We start from the raw sequence: 13,256 nt of genomic DNA on the forward strand, positions 1-13,256 counted from the left end.
AGCCTCTGTTGCTGTTTTAAGTTAATACATTTTAAGATTTTTGTTTTCATCAAAGTCATACGCATGCATAGTTCAAACCTCAAGTGAGGTTTATAGGAAAATGCAGGCATCACCCCCCAGCCCTGCCCACCCCATCCTTAGCACTTGCAGGTCGACGTTGAAATGGTTGTGCATTTGCCTCCACGTTTCCGGGTAACATCCTTGGATTGTGATCTCTTGATTACTGACTTCTGGGTGTTTGGTACTGACTTCTCCCCACGGAAGGTGGACTCCCAAATTAACAGTATTAGAGTTTTAGCTAAATCAGCACCTTCTCACTGGTGATATTCTGGCCGCGTAACGGCCTCAACAGCTCAGCCTTCTGCTGCTGCTTTCAGGGTTGATGCTTCTCTGGCTCTGTTGTCTCTCAGTTTCCTGTCCTGGTCCCTTGACACTTGGCTCCTCCTGCCCCTCCAGCCACTCTCTAGCTCCTGCCCTGCACGGTCCTGGGACTGACCCCCGCCGTGCCCTGGTCCACACCCTCTGACCTCCAGGTAGTGGTGAAGCTCAGCTGTTGGGTGTTTCCCAAGATAAGGTCCACGGAGTACTTTTGGAGCTGTGCACCTCCAGGGTCTGGGCCTGCTGCACACCAGCTTGAGAGTTCAGTGGAGCCAGGACTTCTGGGTTGAGATGACGCTCCCTTAGCACAGGCAGGCTTTGCTCCCAGAACTGCTGTTGAGACCCCAGAACCCGTTCCTCTTTCTGCCCCTCTGATGTGACCTGCTCTTCTGGAGGTTTTGAGGCTCTTCCATTTTCACTAGTGTTGAGAAATTTCATGACGATGTGCCCCCCCAGGGGGTCTCTCTCCACCCCCCTTCGGCCACTCCACAAACCTGCCAAGTCCGGTTCCCGTAGGGGCTCCCGTGGCCTCGCGTCTGGAAACCCGTCAGCGACGAATTACTTAGGAATTTCCTTCCCTGCTCTCCCTTCTTCCTGGAGTCCCCGTTATTTGTATGTTGGACCTTCTTGACGGCATCTCCAATTTTAAACATCTTTTCTCTGATTTTCCTTCTCTTTATGTATTTTGTGCTACTTCTTGGAAGACAACTTCAAATTTATCTTCCAAACCTCCCACTGAGCTTTCATTTCTCATCCTGTCCTTCATCCACCAGGTTCGGTCCTACAGTCTGAAAGCTCTTTCTGGGGGAACCCCACCTCCACTTCACAGACACAGTATCTTCCAAAGATCCTGGTTACAGCGTTTGTACTTTTAAGTTTTCTTTTGCTTCCTCCAAGCTCCAGCTTAGTACTAGTCAGGGTTCTCTAGGGGGACAGAATCCATAGGATATATATACATATATATAAGTAATATATATAGATATATTTTATATCTATCTATCTATCTATATATATATATAGTGAGTTTATTATTAACTCACACAATCACAGGGTCCTAAAATAGGCCATCTGTAAGCTGAGGAGCAAGGAGAGCCAGCCCCAGTCTCAAAGCTGAAGAACTTGGAATCTGATGTTCAAGGGCAGGAGGCATCCGGCACAGGAGAAAGATGTAGGCTGGGAGGCTAGGCCCATCTCGCCTTTTCACGTTCTTCTGCCTGCTTTATATTCTAGCCTTGCTGGCAGCCGACTAGATGGTGGCCCCCAGATTGAGGGTGGGTCGGCCTCTCCCCGTCCACTCAGTCGAAGGTGAGTCTCCTTTGGCAACACCCTCACAGACACACCCAGGATCAATACTTTGCATCCTTCCATCCGATCAAGGTGACACGCAGTGTTAACCATCCCCGTGCGTTACTGTCAGCGCACCTGTGGCTGGCGAGAGGCCCCCACAACCCTGACTGCTCCTGCCCAACGCTGCCCTACAGAGGAGCTACCTCCTTGTGTGCACGGTGTGGCCTGGCAGCCCTGGAAGGCCAGAGGTACTGTCGGCTGAGAAGCGTCTGTGCACCTCCAGCAAGGGTCTCACCTGTATCCTTCTGGTTTCAGCACGGAGCCCCAGCCCCGTCCTCAACCGTGCCACTCACAAAGGCCCCCTGGAGACCCTGTTTCCAGCCCAGCTTCTTGGAGGAATCTGGGCCTCCACTTCCTGTGCCTCCCTGAGGCTCCGAAGCCAACTGGCTTCTTGCATTTGCGGTTCCGCACTCTCAGGCCTCTGAGGACTGTCGCCACCTGGACATCTGCCTTCCAGGTTCCAGCTCCCATCTCCCCTCTTATTCTCTTGAAATTTTTGTCTTCATTTTAAAGCAAAGAGGCAATAGATGCTTGTGTTTAAATGCCACTTTAAACTGTAAGTCCTACTTAAAACTTTTTAAAAAGTTAAATATATATATTTGACACTCTGTCCCCCAGGCTGAACTGCAGTGGTATGATCAAGGCTCACTGCAGCCTCAACCGCCTGGCCTCAAGTGATCCTCCCACCTCAGCCCCCTGAGTAGCGAGACTATAGGCATGCACCACCATGGCTGGCTAATTTTCGTATTCTTTGTAGAGACGGGGTTTTGTCATGTTGCCTAGGCTGGTTTCAAACTCCTGGCCTTGACTGATCCTCCCACTGCACCTGGCAAGTCCCACTTTTTTTTTTTTTTTTTTTTTTTGAGACAGAGTCTCGCTCTGTTGCCTAGGCTGGAGTGAGTGGCGCGATCTCGGCTCACTGCAAGCTCCGCCTCCCGGGTTCCCGCCATTCTCCTGCCTCAGCCTCCCGAGTAGCTGGGACTACAGGCGCCCGCCACCACACCCGGCTAATTTTTTGTATTTTTAGTAGAGACGGGGTTTCACCGTGTTAGCCAGGATGGTCTTGATCTGACCTCGTGATCCACCTGCCTCGGCCTCCCAAAGTGCTGGGATTACAGGTATGAGCCACCGCGCCCGGCCTAAGTCCTGCTTTTTAAGATAAACTATTGGCCGGGCGCGGTGGCTCAAGCCTGTAATCCCAGCACTTTGGGAGGCCGAGGCGGGTGGATCACGAGGTCAGGAGATCGAGACTATCCTGGCTAACATGGTGAAACCCCGTCTCTACTAAAAATACAAAAAAACTAGCCGGGCGTGGCGGCGGGCGCCTGTAGTCTCAGCTACTTGGGAGGCTGAGGCGGGAGAATGGCGTGAACCTGGGAGGCAGAGCTTGCAGTGAGCTGAGATCCGGCCACTGCACTCCAGCCTGGGAGACACAGCGAGACTCTGTCTCAAAAAAAAAAAAAAAAAAAAAAAAGATAAACTATTTACTGAGGGTATAAGTGACACATGGTAAGGTATGCCAATGATGGGTGCAAATACACTGGTAAACCCACTGCCCAAATCTCAACATAGAACGTTCCAGGCCAGGTGCAGTAGCTCACGCCTGTAATCCCATCACCTTGGGAGGCTGAGGCGGGAGGATGGCTTGAACCCAGGAGGTTGAGGCTGCAGTGAGCTGTGATTGCGTCCTTGCACTCCAGCCTTGGTAACAGAGTGAGACCCTGTCTCTAATGTAAAATTTAAATAAAGGACATTCCAGCACCCCAAAGTTTCTCCCGTGTCCATCTCTGTGTGTCCCCATCCCACACTTCTCTGACTTCTATGGCCAGAGATGATTTGCCTGATTTTGAACTTGATACAAACGGAATGATAGAATAGGGACACTTCTGCCACTTTTGGATCTGGTTTCTTCCATGCAGTCTCTGTCCACACTGCTGAGTGTGACGAGGTTTAGTCTCTCACAGCTGGGTTTGTGAACCGTGATCACTGCATCCACTCTGCTGGGCTGGGGACTAGGGCTGGTCCCAGGTTTCAGAGATGACGACTAAAGCTGCCACGACTGCGAGCTTTTGTGAATAATGAGCTCATTTCTCTTGGGCATATGCTAAGTGGACTTGGACAACATACGTCATAGGGTTGGCATACGTTTTTTTTGCTTTAGTAGAAACTGCTAAATAATCTTCTGAAGTGTCTGCGACAGTGCACGTCCCACCAGCAGTGTGTGAGAGTGCTGGTTGCTCCATGTCCTTGCCAACACTTGGTATGTTCAAATTTTAAATTTTAGCCTTTCTGATAGGAGGTAGTGGTATTTCGTTGTGGCTTCATTTGCATTTCCCTGATATTAATGGTGCTTAGCAACTTTTCCTACACTTATTGGCTATCTGGATATCCTCTTTTGTGACGTGCTTATTCAAGTCTTTTGCTCATTTAAAAACTTGGTTTGTCTTTTATTGTTTATTTGCTTTGTAGGTTTTTTGCTTAAAAAATATTCTGGATAAGTCTTTTGTAAGATATGTACTGTAAATAATCTTCTCTTGGTCTAGAAGTTGCCTTATCACTCTCTCAATGATGTCCTTTGATGTCCAGAAGGTATTAAGTCAAATTTGTCATTCTCTTATGTTATTCTTTTTTTTTCTTTTTCTTTCTTTTTTTTTTTTTTTTTTTTGAGATGGAGTCTCACTGTGTCACCCAGGCTGGTGTGCAATGGCACGATATCAGTTTACTGCAACCTCTGCCTCCCAGATTCAAGTGATTCTCCTGCCTCAGCCTCCTGAGTACCTGGAACTACAGGCACCCACCACCATACTCAGCTAATTTTTGTATTTTTAGTAGAGACGGAATTTCGCCGTGTTTGCTAGGCTGGTCTCGAACTCCTGACCTCAAGTGATCCACCTGCCTCAACCTCCCAAAGTGCTGGGAATACAGGTGTGAGCCACCGCACCCAGTCTTTATTCTTAGTGATTTTATATCCTATTTGAGCAAGTTTTATTGCAAGTATAAAAACTACAATTGACTTTTATAAGCTTACTTTGTAACCAGTGATCTTGCTAAATTTACTTATTAATTCTAATGCTTTATTTGTAGATTTTTTGGTTTTTCTTCCCTACATATAAAAACATATCTTCTGAGAAAATGACAGTTGTTTCTTTGTACCTGGTCTTTGTACTTATTTTCCTGCCTACCAAGGACCCTGGTGTGGGTCCTTGGTACAGCATTGAATAAAAACAGCAGTTCTCAGACATTAGGCAACAGGTGGCTCAGGGCAGTGATGCCCGAGTGATGGGAAGGGAGGCTGCCAATCACCCCCTTTTCCCTCCTGGAGAAACTTTCCAGCAACATGCGAGGGAAGGGGAACCCAAGAGACACCGGGTGCTTCCCTGAGTTTGCAGAGAAGAGATGCCCAGAAAAAGAGCTGTGGAGCTCTGCAGGGAGCGCCCTCGAGAACTCACCCAAGTGAAGAGCACCCTGCGTGCAAGGAGATCACACAAAGCGGAGGAAGAGCCACCTGAACACATCACAGGCAAGTTTTCAAGCCTTACAAAGAGCTGGGAATAGGATCTGCTCCCAAGACCCAGAGTTTAAAAAGCTTCCTAATTGGCAGGGCATTGACTATAGTTTTTTTTTTTTTTTTGAGACGGAGTCTTGCTCTGTCGCCCAGGCTGGAGTGCAGTGGCCGGATCTCAGCTCACTGCAAGCTCTGCCTTCCGGGTTTACGCCATTCTCCTGCCTCAGCCTCCCGAGTAGCTGGGACTACAGGCGCCCGCCACCTCGCCCGGCTAGTTTTTTGTATTTTTTTGAGTAGAGACAGGGTTTCAACGTGTTAGCCAGGATGGTCTCCATCTCCTGACCTAGTGATCCGCCCGTCTCGGCCTCCCAAAGTGCTGGGATTACAGGCTTGAGCCACCGCGCCCAGCCAACTATAGTTCTAAGAAGGCTTTTGCCTCAGAAATAGGGGAAAGTTAGGCCGGGCACGGTGGCTCATGCCTGTAATTCCAGCACTTCGGGAGGCCGAGGTGGGCGGATCACAAGGTCAGGAGATGGAGACCATCCTGGCTAACATGGTGAAACCCCATCTCTACTAAAAATACAAAAATTAGCCGGGCGTGGTGGTGGGAGCCTGTAATCCCAGCTACTCGGGAGGGTGAGACAGGAGAATGGTATGAACCTGGGAGGCAGAAGTTGCAGTGAGCCGAGATCACGCCATTGCACTCCAGTCTGGGAGACAGAGTGAGACTCTGTCAAAAAAAAAAAAAAAAAAATTACCAGGCATGCAGAGAAGAGGAAATATGAGGCAAAATGTGATGAATAGAAACTGACCTAGAAATGACATAGATCATAGAATTACTGCAGGACAAAAAGACACAAATCACCAGCACTGGGAATGAGAGCACTGACATCACCACAGAGTCTACAGGTAACAGGAGAATATTATGAACAACTTCAAGCCAGTAAGTTTGACAACTTAGATAAAATGGACAAATTCCTTGAAAAACAAAAACAACCAAAGCTCATTCAAAAAGACATAGGCCATCTGAATAGTCCTATTTTAAGGAAATGGGTTTTCCGTTAGAAGTAATGCCAACTGCACACAGTTTTCCCAGAAAATTGAGAGGCAAGGGAATAATTCCAAGCTCATTCTATCAGGCAAGCATTTTTCTGATACCAAAAGTAAACATATATTACAAGAAAAGACAATAATAGACCAAGATCCCTCATGGACATGGATACAAACATTCCTAACAAAATTTAAGCAAATGGAATAAAATTACCCCAAAGATAATACCTAATGGCCAAGTGAATCTATCCCAAAATTAACTGATCAAAAAAGAAAAACCATGTGTTCATCTCAATAGAAAAGTCATTTTTATAAATTCCAGCATACATTTCTGATAAAAATTCTAAACAAACTAAGCATAGAAAGGAACTCCCTTCTTTTCTTTTCTTTTCTTTTGATAGAGTCTCACTCTGCCCCTGGAGTGCGCTGGTGCAGTCACAGCTTACTGCAGCCTCGACCTCTTGGGCTCAAGGGATCTGCCCCACCTTGGCCTCCCAAAATGTTGGGATTCCAGGTGTGAACCACTGTGCTCAGCCCCTTTGCCCATTTTAATTTGGGTTGTTCATTTTCTTACTGCTGAGTTTTGAGAGATCTCTGTATATTTTGGATAATAGTCTTTTATCCCACATCTTTTTCAGATATTTTCTCCCAGTCTGTTGGTGTCTTCTCACTCTGTTGTTGTTGTTTTGAGATGGAGTTTCACTCTTGAAGCCCAGGTTGGAGTGCAATGGCATGATCTGGGCTCACTGCAACATCTGCCTCCTAGGTTCAAGTGATTCTCTTGCCTCAGCTTCCTGAGTAGCTGGGATTATAGGCATGAGCCACCACACCCGGCTAATTTTTGTATTTTTAGTAGAGATGGGATTTCACCATGTTGGCCAGGCTGTTCTCAAACTTCTGACCTCAGGTGATCCGCCTGCCTCAGCCTCCCAAAGTGGCTGAGATTATAGGTGTGAGCCACTGCATCCAACCATGGTGCAATTTCTTTCTTAAATGTTTGAAAAATTCACTACTGAAACCATTTGGGTTCTAATAAAGTTTTCTCTGTGATAAAGCTTTAAACTGTGGATTTAATTTGCTTACTAGATATATAGGACTATTTAAATGTTCTATATTTTCTAGTGTCAGTTTTGGTAAATTGTATTTTTCAGGAATTTGGTCTATTACATCTAAATGGTCAAGTATGTTTGCATTAAGTTGCAAACAATATCCCCTTACGACCACTTTAATGTCTATAGGGTCTGTAACAATGTCCCCCCTTTCATTCTTGATGTTGGTCACTCACATTTTTATCTGTTTCTTTCTTAGCATCCCTTGATGATCTATGCCTGAATCAGTTACTTTATGGAGAGTTGCAATATGGTGATTTTTAATTTTGTCATTCCTTTTTCTTTTTTTTTTTCTTTCTTTTTTTTCTTTTTTCTTCTTTTTTGAGACGGAGTCTCACTCTGTCACCCAGGCTGGAGTGCAGTGGCCTGATCTCAGCTTACTGCAAGCTCCGCCTCCCGGGTTCCTGCCATTCTCCTGCCTCAGCCTCCCGAGTAGCCGGGACTACAGGCGCCCGCCACCGCACCCGGCTAGTTTTTTGTATTTTTTAGTAGAGATGGGGTTTCACCGTGTTAGCCAGGATGGTCTCGATCTCCTGACCTCGTGATCCGCCCGTCTCGGCCTCCCAAAGTGCTGGGATTACAGGCTTGAGCCACCGCGCCCGGCCTGTCATTCCTTTTTCATGTTAGCTGGAAGATGTTGTAAAGAAGAGCTTTCCTCCCTGCTTCCCTTGGGCATCACTGTGGACTCGTGGACTTTTAAAAGTCAAAGTGTTCTACTCCATTACCATTGTCATTTCTGTGCTCAGTCTATTCTCTGAAAAGCCCTTGCTTCTTTCAGTGGAGAATGGCATTTGGTGACTGAGCTGGCAGCCAGGCATGCCCATTGCTATGGGGTGCCATTGCATCCAGGCCCTTTCAGAGCACAGAGCTAGGAAACATCTTAAAAATCGTTACTTTAGGGAAGGTGCGGTGGTTCATGCCTGTAATCCTAGCACTTTAGGAGGCCGAGGCGGGAGGATCACCTGAGGTGGGCGGATCACCTGAGGTCAGGGGTTCGGGACCAGCCTGGCCAACATGGTGGAACCCTGTCTCTACTAAAAATACAAAAATTAGCTGGGTGTGTTGGTGCATGCCTGCAATCCCAGTTACTTGGGAGGCTGAGACAGGAGAATCATTTGAACCCGGGAGGTGGAGGTTGCAGTGAGCCAAGATTGTGCCACCACACTCAAGTCTAGGCAACAGAGGCTTTGTCTCAAAAAAAAAAAAAATCATTAATTTAAACCAATATCTCCAATGAAATCTAACACTGCAGGGTTTTTCTCACCCTCCCAGTTTCCATGTATATTTCTTTTCTTCCCAATTAGATCCCCTGGTTCCCACCTCCATCAATGCATTCACTGTTTTCTTCTATGTCTTTTTCTTTTTTTTTAGACGGAGTCTCGCTCTGTTGCCCAGGCTGGAGTGCAGTGGCACAATCTCAGCTCATTGCAAGCTCCGCCTCCTGGGTTCACTCCATTCTCCTGCCCCAGCCTCCCAAATAGCTGGGACTACAGGCACCCGCCACCGTGTCCGGCTAATTTTTTGTATTTTTAGTTACAGACAGGGTTTCACCGTGTTAGCCAGGATGGTCTCGATCTCCTGACCTCGTGATTCACCTGCCTTGGCCTCCCAAAGTGCTGGGATTACGGGTGTGAGTCACTGTGGCCGGCCCTATGTCTTTTATTTTTTTTTAATGTAATAGGATCGATGGCAACTGACTATGTGCTCACCTGTGCCTGGCCTGGCTCTGTGTGTGCCCTGCCTGCTCCCTCTGATGAAACGTCTTAGCAATGCTTTGAGTCAGGTGGACTCAGCCCCATTGTGTGAATGAGGAAACGAACTCAGAAAGTGGAAGTGACTTGCCCATTGATCTAAGGGAGGACAAGGGGAGGAGGATGGGCCCGGGGTGGCCTGACATCCAAGTCTAGGCCTGTGACTCTCCAGTAAGATGACCCTGGGGCTGTGTGGGGCATGGAGGCCGGGATCTGCCTGCCAGTGGATGGGCCCTGGAGCCTTCACAGACCTTTCAGCTTGCTTCACTCTTGGAGCACCTTGACCAGATACACAGCAGGAAGCCCCTCCCCTCCCAGATGTCATCCCTCATATCACGCACACACACACACACGCGCGTGCGCACACGCACACATGCATAGACATGCACATGCACACCTGCAGGCACACAAATGTACACACACACATGCATGTACAGACCTGCAGGCACACACACGTACACACACACATGCATGTACAGACCTGCAGGCACACACACGTACATACACACATGCATGCACAGACATGCACATGTACACCTGCAGGCACACACACGTACACACACGCATGCATGCACAGACATGCACATGTACACCTGTGTGCACACACACGTACATACACACATGCACGTACAGACCTGCAGGCACACACACGTACACACACGCATGCATGCACAGACATGCACATGTACACCTGTGGGCACACACACATACACACACGCACACACATGCATACATACAGACCTGCACAAACATGAACACAATGCATGCACAGATACGCATGCACACACATGCATACACATGCACACCTGCAGGTACATACACATGCACATACACACATGTACACACACATGCACACACAGACACACACACGCACAACTGCAGGCACACATACATGCGCACACACGCATACACCACATGCACACAGAGACACACACACATACACACCTGCAAGCACACACACGTACACATCATATGCATGCATACACACCCGCACAAATATGAACACAATGCACATACAGATATGCGTGCACACACACACGCACACCTGCAAGCACACACATACATGCACACACACATGCACACACACATGCACACACACGCATACCTGCAGGCACACATAAACGTGCAAACACACATATCACATGTGCACGCGGAGACACATGCACACACATGCACACCTGCAGGCACACACACACATGCACATGTGCACACACATACACACACAGGCACACGGTTTCCCTGAATCCATACAGGCACCATATGGGCTCCTTGTCAGGTGCTGCCTTTTCTCTGTAATTGCTGACAGATGTCACACACCAAGTGCTTCCAAAAACTTTATTAGATGAAAGAACAAAGGAATGAATGAACAAATAAGCAGTATGGTGGCCGTGTCTGTATAAGAAGAGCCACTGTGGAGAATTATTTTTGTTCTTCTAAGAGCAGTTAACTCTTTTCACTTGGGAGAAGAGGGCTGTGCTGCTGCCAGCCCCAGCCTCTCCTCTCCAGAGGCAGCTGCTCCGGCTGCAGTCACATGGTAGCTGTGACCCAAACACCAGAACCTCCTGGGGAGAGCTCACATCCCACATGCCTGCTGCCCCCTCATACTCCCTTCCCTAACCAGGGCTCCCAGGATGCCATCTGGTGCCAGCTGCCAGTGCCCCGCGGAACTCACCTGGCAACGTCCTTGATGTCAAAGCCGGGCTGGCACCAGGAATCCATGAGGGCCAGTAGCCTCCTCTGGAGGTCCGGGAAGCCAGCCATGTAGCGCTCCACGAGGGCCACCTTGTCCTGGAGGAGCAGTGGGACGCTCATCTGCAGGGGGACACATGGTCAGGCCACAGCCTCCACCATCTCAGCCAAAACCTGACTCACCTCCAACCCAGAGAGAGCGGCCAAAGTATCAGAACGAAAGGGCCCCGGAGGCCGTCCAGGGCCAGCAGTGCTCGCCCAGCCTGAACTGGCGCTCACACACACCCACCCCAGGCTCCTGGTGGGCTCTGTGGCCATCCCCATCTCCATGGTGAAGGCCTGGAGGCCCTAAGAGGCAAGGGGCGCCCTGGGGAAGCTCATTTGTCACCAAATGTGAGGAGGCAGGACCGAGACAAACCACCGGCAGTAGACCTGGCAGCCCGGAAATGCTCCTCATGGCACAGGATACCAGCACTGTCTCCCGAGGAGGACTGCAAGACCCACACACTGTCGGTGCCTTCAGGAGGCCCTGAGGGAGTCCCTGGCTGTGGCGCTGGGCCTTGGGGCACACCAGCCATTCCCTCAGCAAGAACCAGTTCCCTCAGACAAAGCCCCTCAAGGAAGGCTCCTCACCTCCCTTCCCCCACCGCCTCTGCCCCACAGGTGAGGCTGCCTGGCGCCGACCGCATGGGGCCCACCTGCCCGCCAGTGCCTTGGGGCACAGTCCTCAGGCAGAATCCGAAGCCCCGAGTCCTCTCTGGCCCCAGCTCTTGCAGACGTGGAGTCTGCACCCATCGCCCAGAACACAGCCCCGAAAGCCTTGGTGTAGACACACCCCGTCTTTAGGGAGACCGGTATGCATCCTGTCCCCACCTGGCTCTGCCCGAGTGGTGCTCACCCCCCTCCCCCGCCCCGCCCCTGCTTAACCAGCAGGTTCCACCTGCGTCCCTGTGACAGGGACAGATTCCCAGTGTAGGAGCTTGGATCTGCCATCCCTGAAGACACTGTGGGTTCGAGGACTGTGTCATCTGTCCAGAAATTCAGTTAGACCAGTGACTGCTTCCCCCAGCCACTGCGCAATGGAGATGTGCAGCAGAAGAGGGTCCCAGAAGCACATGGGCTGTGTGTCCTCGAGGCACCTGGTACCCACTCCAGGGAAGGGGTGGCACCAGCACACTCAGGGCTTTGGGGCACAGTCGGACACAGGGTGCCTGTATGTGCGGCTACGTCTGATTTGAGGTCAGCCCGCGAGGAGGATGGCGGTTTAGGGGGCTCTTGAGGCCCTCCCCGGTCCCCGATGGCCCTGCTCTCCCCCCTGTGGCTTGGTGGACTCCCCACCTCCACCAAACACTGTTTCTAGAGACCTGGGCATTATCCAAGTTTGAACCCAAACAATTTACATGAGAAAGACGTTCACCTTTTCAACATCAAGTTCTGGCTGCAGCTTCAACGTCGTGCCCAGCATGACTGCCTGGCAAACACAAAGGCAGCAGATTACTCAGGGCCTGGGAGGGGGCCAGGCAGCACCACGGGTTGGGGGGGCTACCACCCTTTTGCACCGGAGCCTGGTCACTGAGGGCGGAGTGCAGGGCCTTCCCGTGTCCAGCCACGTGGCCCTCAGGCTGATGGGCGGGGCCTGGCAGACAAGCCCCCCTGTGGTGAGCCAGGCCTTGCATGGGCTGGGACAGGTGGGAGGCCTGGGCTTGGCCTGGATGGGGCAGCAGGGACTCATGGGGGTGCTGGCCACACAGCCTGGGTCCCAGGGCCTTGCTCAGGAATTGCTGATGAGCTGGAGGAAGGATAGGAGGTGGGGTCAGGGCAAGGGCAAAGCCGTGACCTTCCACATGACCCATCTGCGGGGCCCAGAACACAATGGTGCCTGCAGTGGAGGGGCCAAGACCGAGGACTCCCAGCCTCAGCGCACCCTAAGGCCTGGGGGGTCCTAGCCCTTCCCACAAGGCGGGAGACAGGCACCCCGCGAGCGCCCCAAGGCCACACGGCTGCCATCGGGGCACGGCCGGGCCCTGACCGCCTGCACGTACCGCGGGCCTGAGCTGCTATTAATAATTTCCATAAGCCGCGCTCCCATAACCAGCAAAAATGACCCACGAGAGCAGCCCGCGGAGCATCGGCGCCCTGCCCCCACGCAGCCCAGAGAAAGGACCAAAATAGCGGCCTGGGAAAGCCTCGAGCCCGGCTTCCAGCCCCGGTGCACAGGGTGGGGGCGCAGGGCCGGGGGCCTTTCCCTGCGCAGCGCTGACCCGGCGCCTCCACTGTCTGGCCAGGGTCCAAGAGACTAGGCCTCCACCAGGCCCGCAGGGCGCAGGGCCCGGCGCGGGGGGTCTCAGGGCCGTGGGGAGGGTCGAAGGGCCGGGGCGGGGCCTCAGGGCTGTGGGGTGGGGCGCCTGGCCCGGGGAGGAAGTCTCA

General features: G+C 51.0%; 1 protein-coding gene across 17 annotated transcripts in view; it reads right to left on the reverse strand.

Annotated features, from left to right (window-relative positions):
- Nucleotides 1-13,256, reverse strand: part of LOC105471989 (exonuclease 3'-5' domain containing 3) — a 108,419-nt gene that overhangs the window by 45,858 nt on the left and 49,305 nt on the right. For 16 of the 17 annotated variants that reach the window (XR_011612928.1, XR_011612927.1, XM_071078676.1 and 13 more), the window contains 2 exons: nucleotides 12,247-12,300; nucleotides 10,813-10,952 (listed from right to left, as the gene is read on the reverse strand). Coding sequence is in view for 15 of the 17 variants with exons in the window: in XM_071078676.1 (XP_070934777.1) it covers nucleotides 10,813-10,952; nucleotides 12,247-12,300 (194 nt within the window). In the remaining 2 variants the exon portion in view is untranslated. The remainder of the gene's footprint in view (nucleotides 1-10,812; nucleotides 10,953-12,246; nucleotides 12,301-13,256) is intronic. The other variant, XM_071078683.1, reaches the window with a different exon arrangement.

This window comes from Macaca nemestrina, chromosome 14 (genome assembly GCF_043159975.1).
Source record: "Macaca nemestrina isolate mMacNem1 chromosome 14, mMacNem.hap1, whole genome shotgun sequence".
NCBI classification, from domain to species: Eukaryota; Metazoa; Chordata; class Mammalia; order Primates; family Cercopithecidae; genus Macaca; species Macaca nemestrina.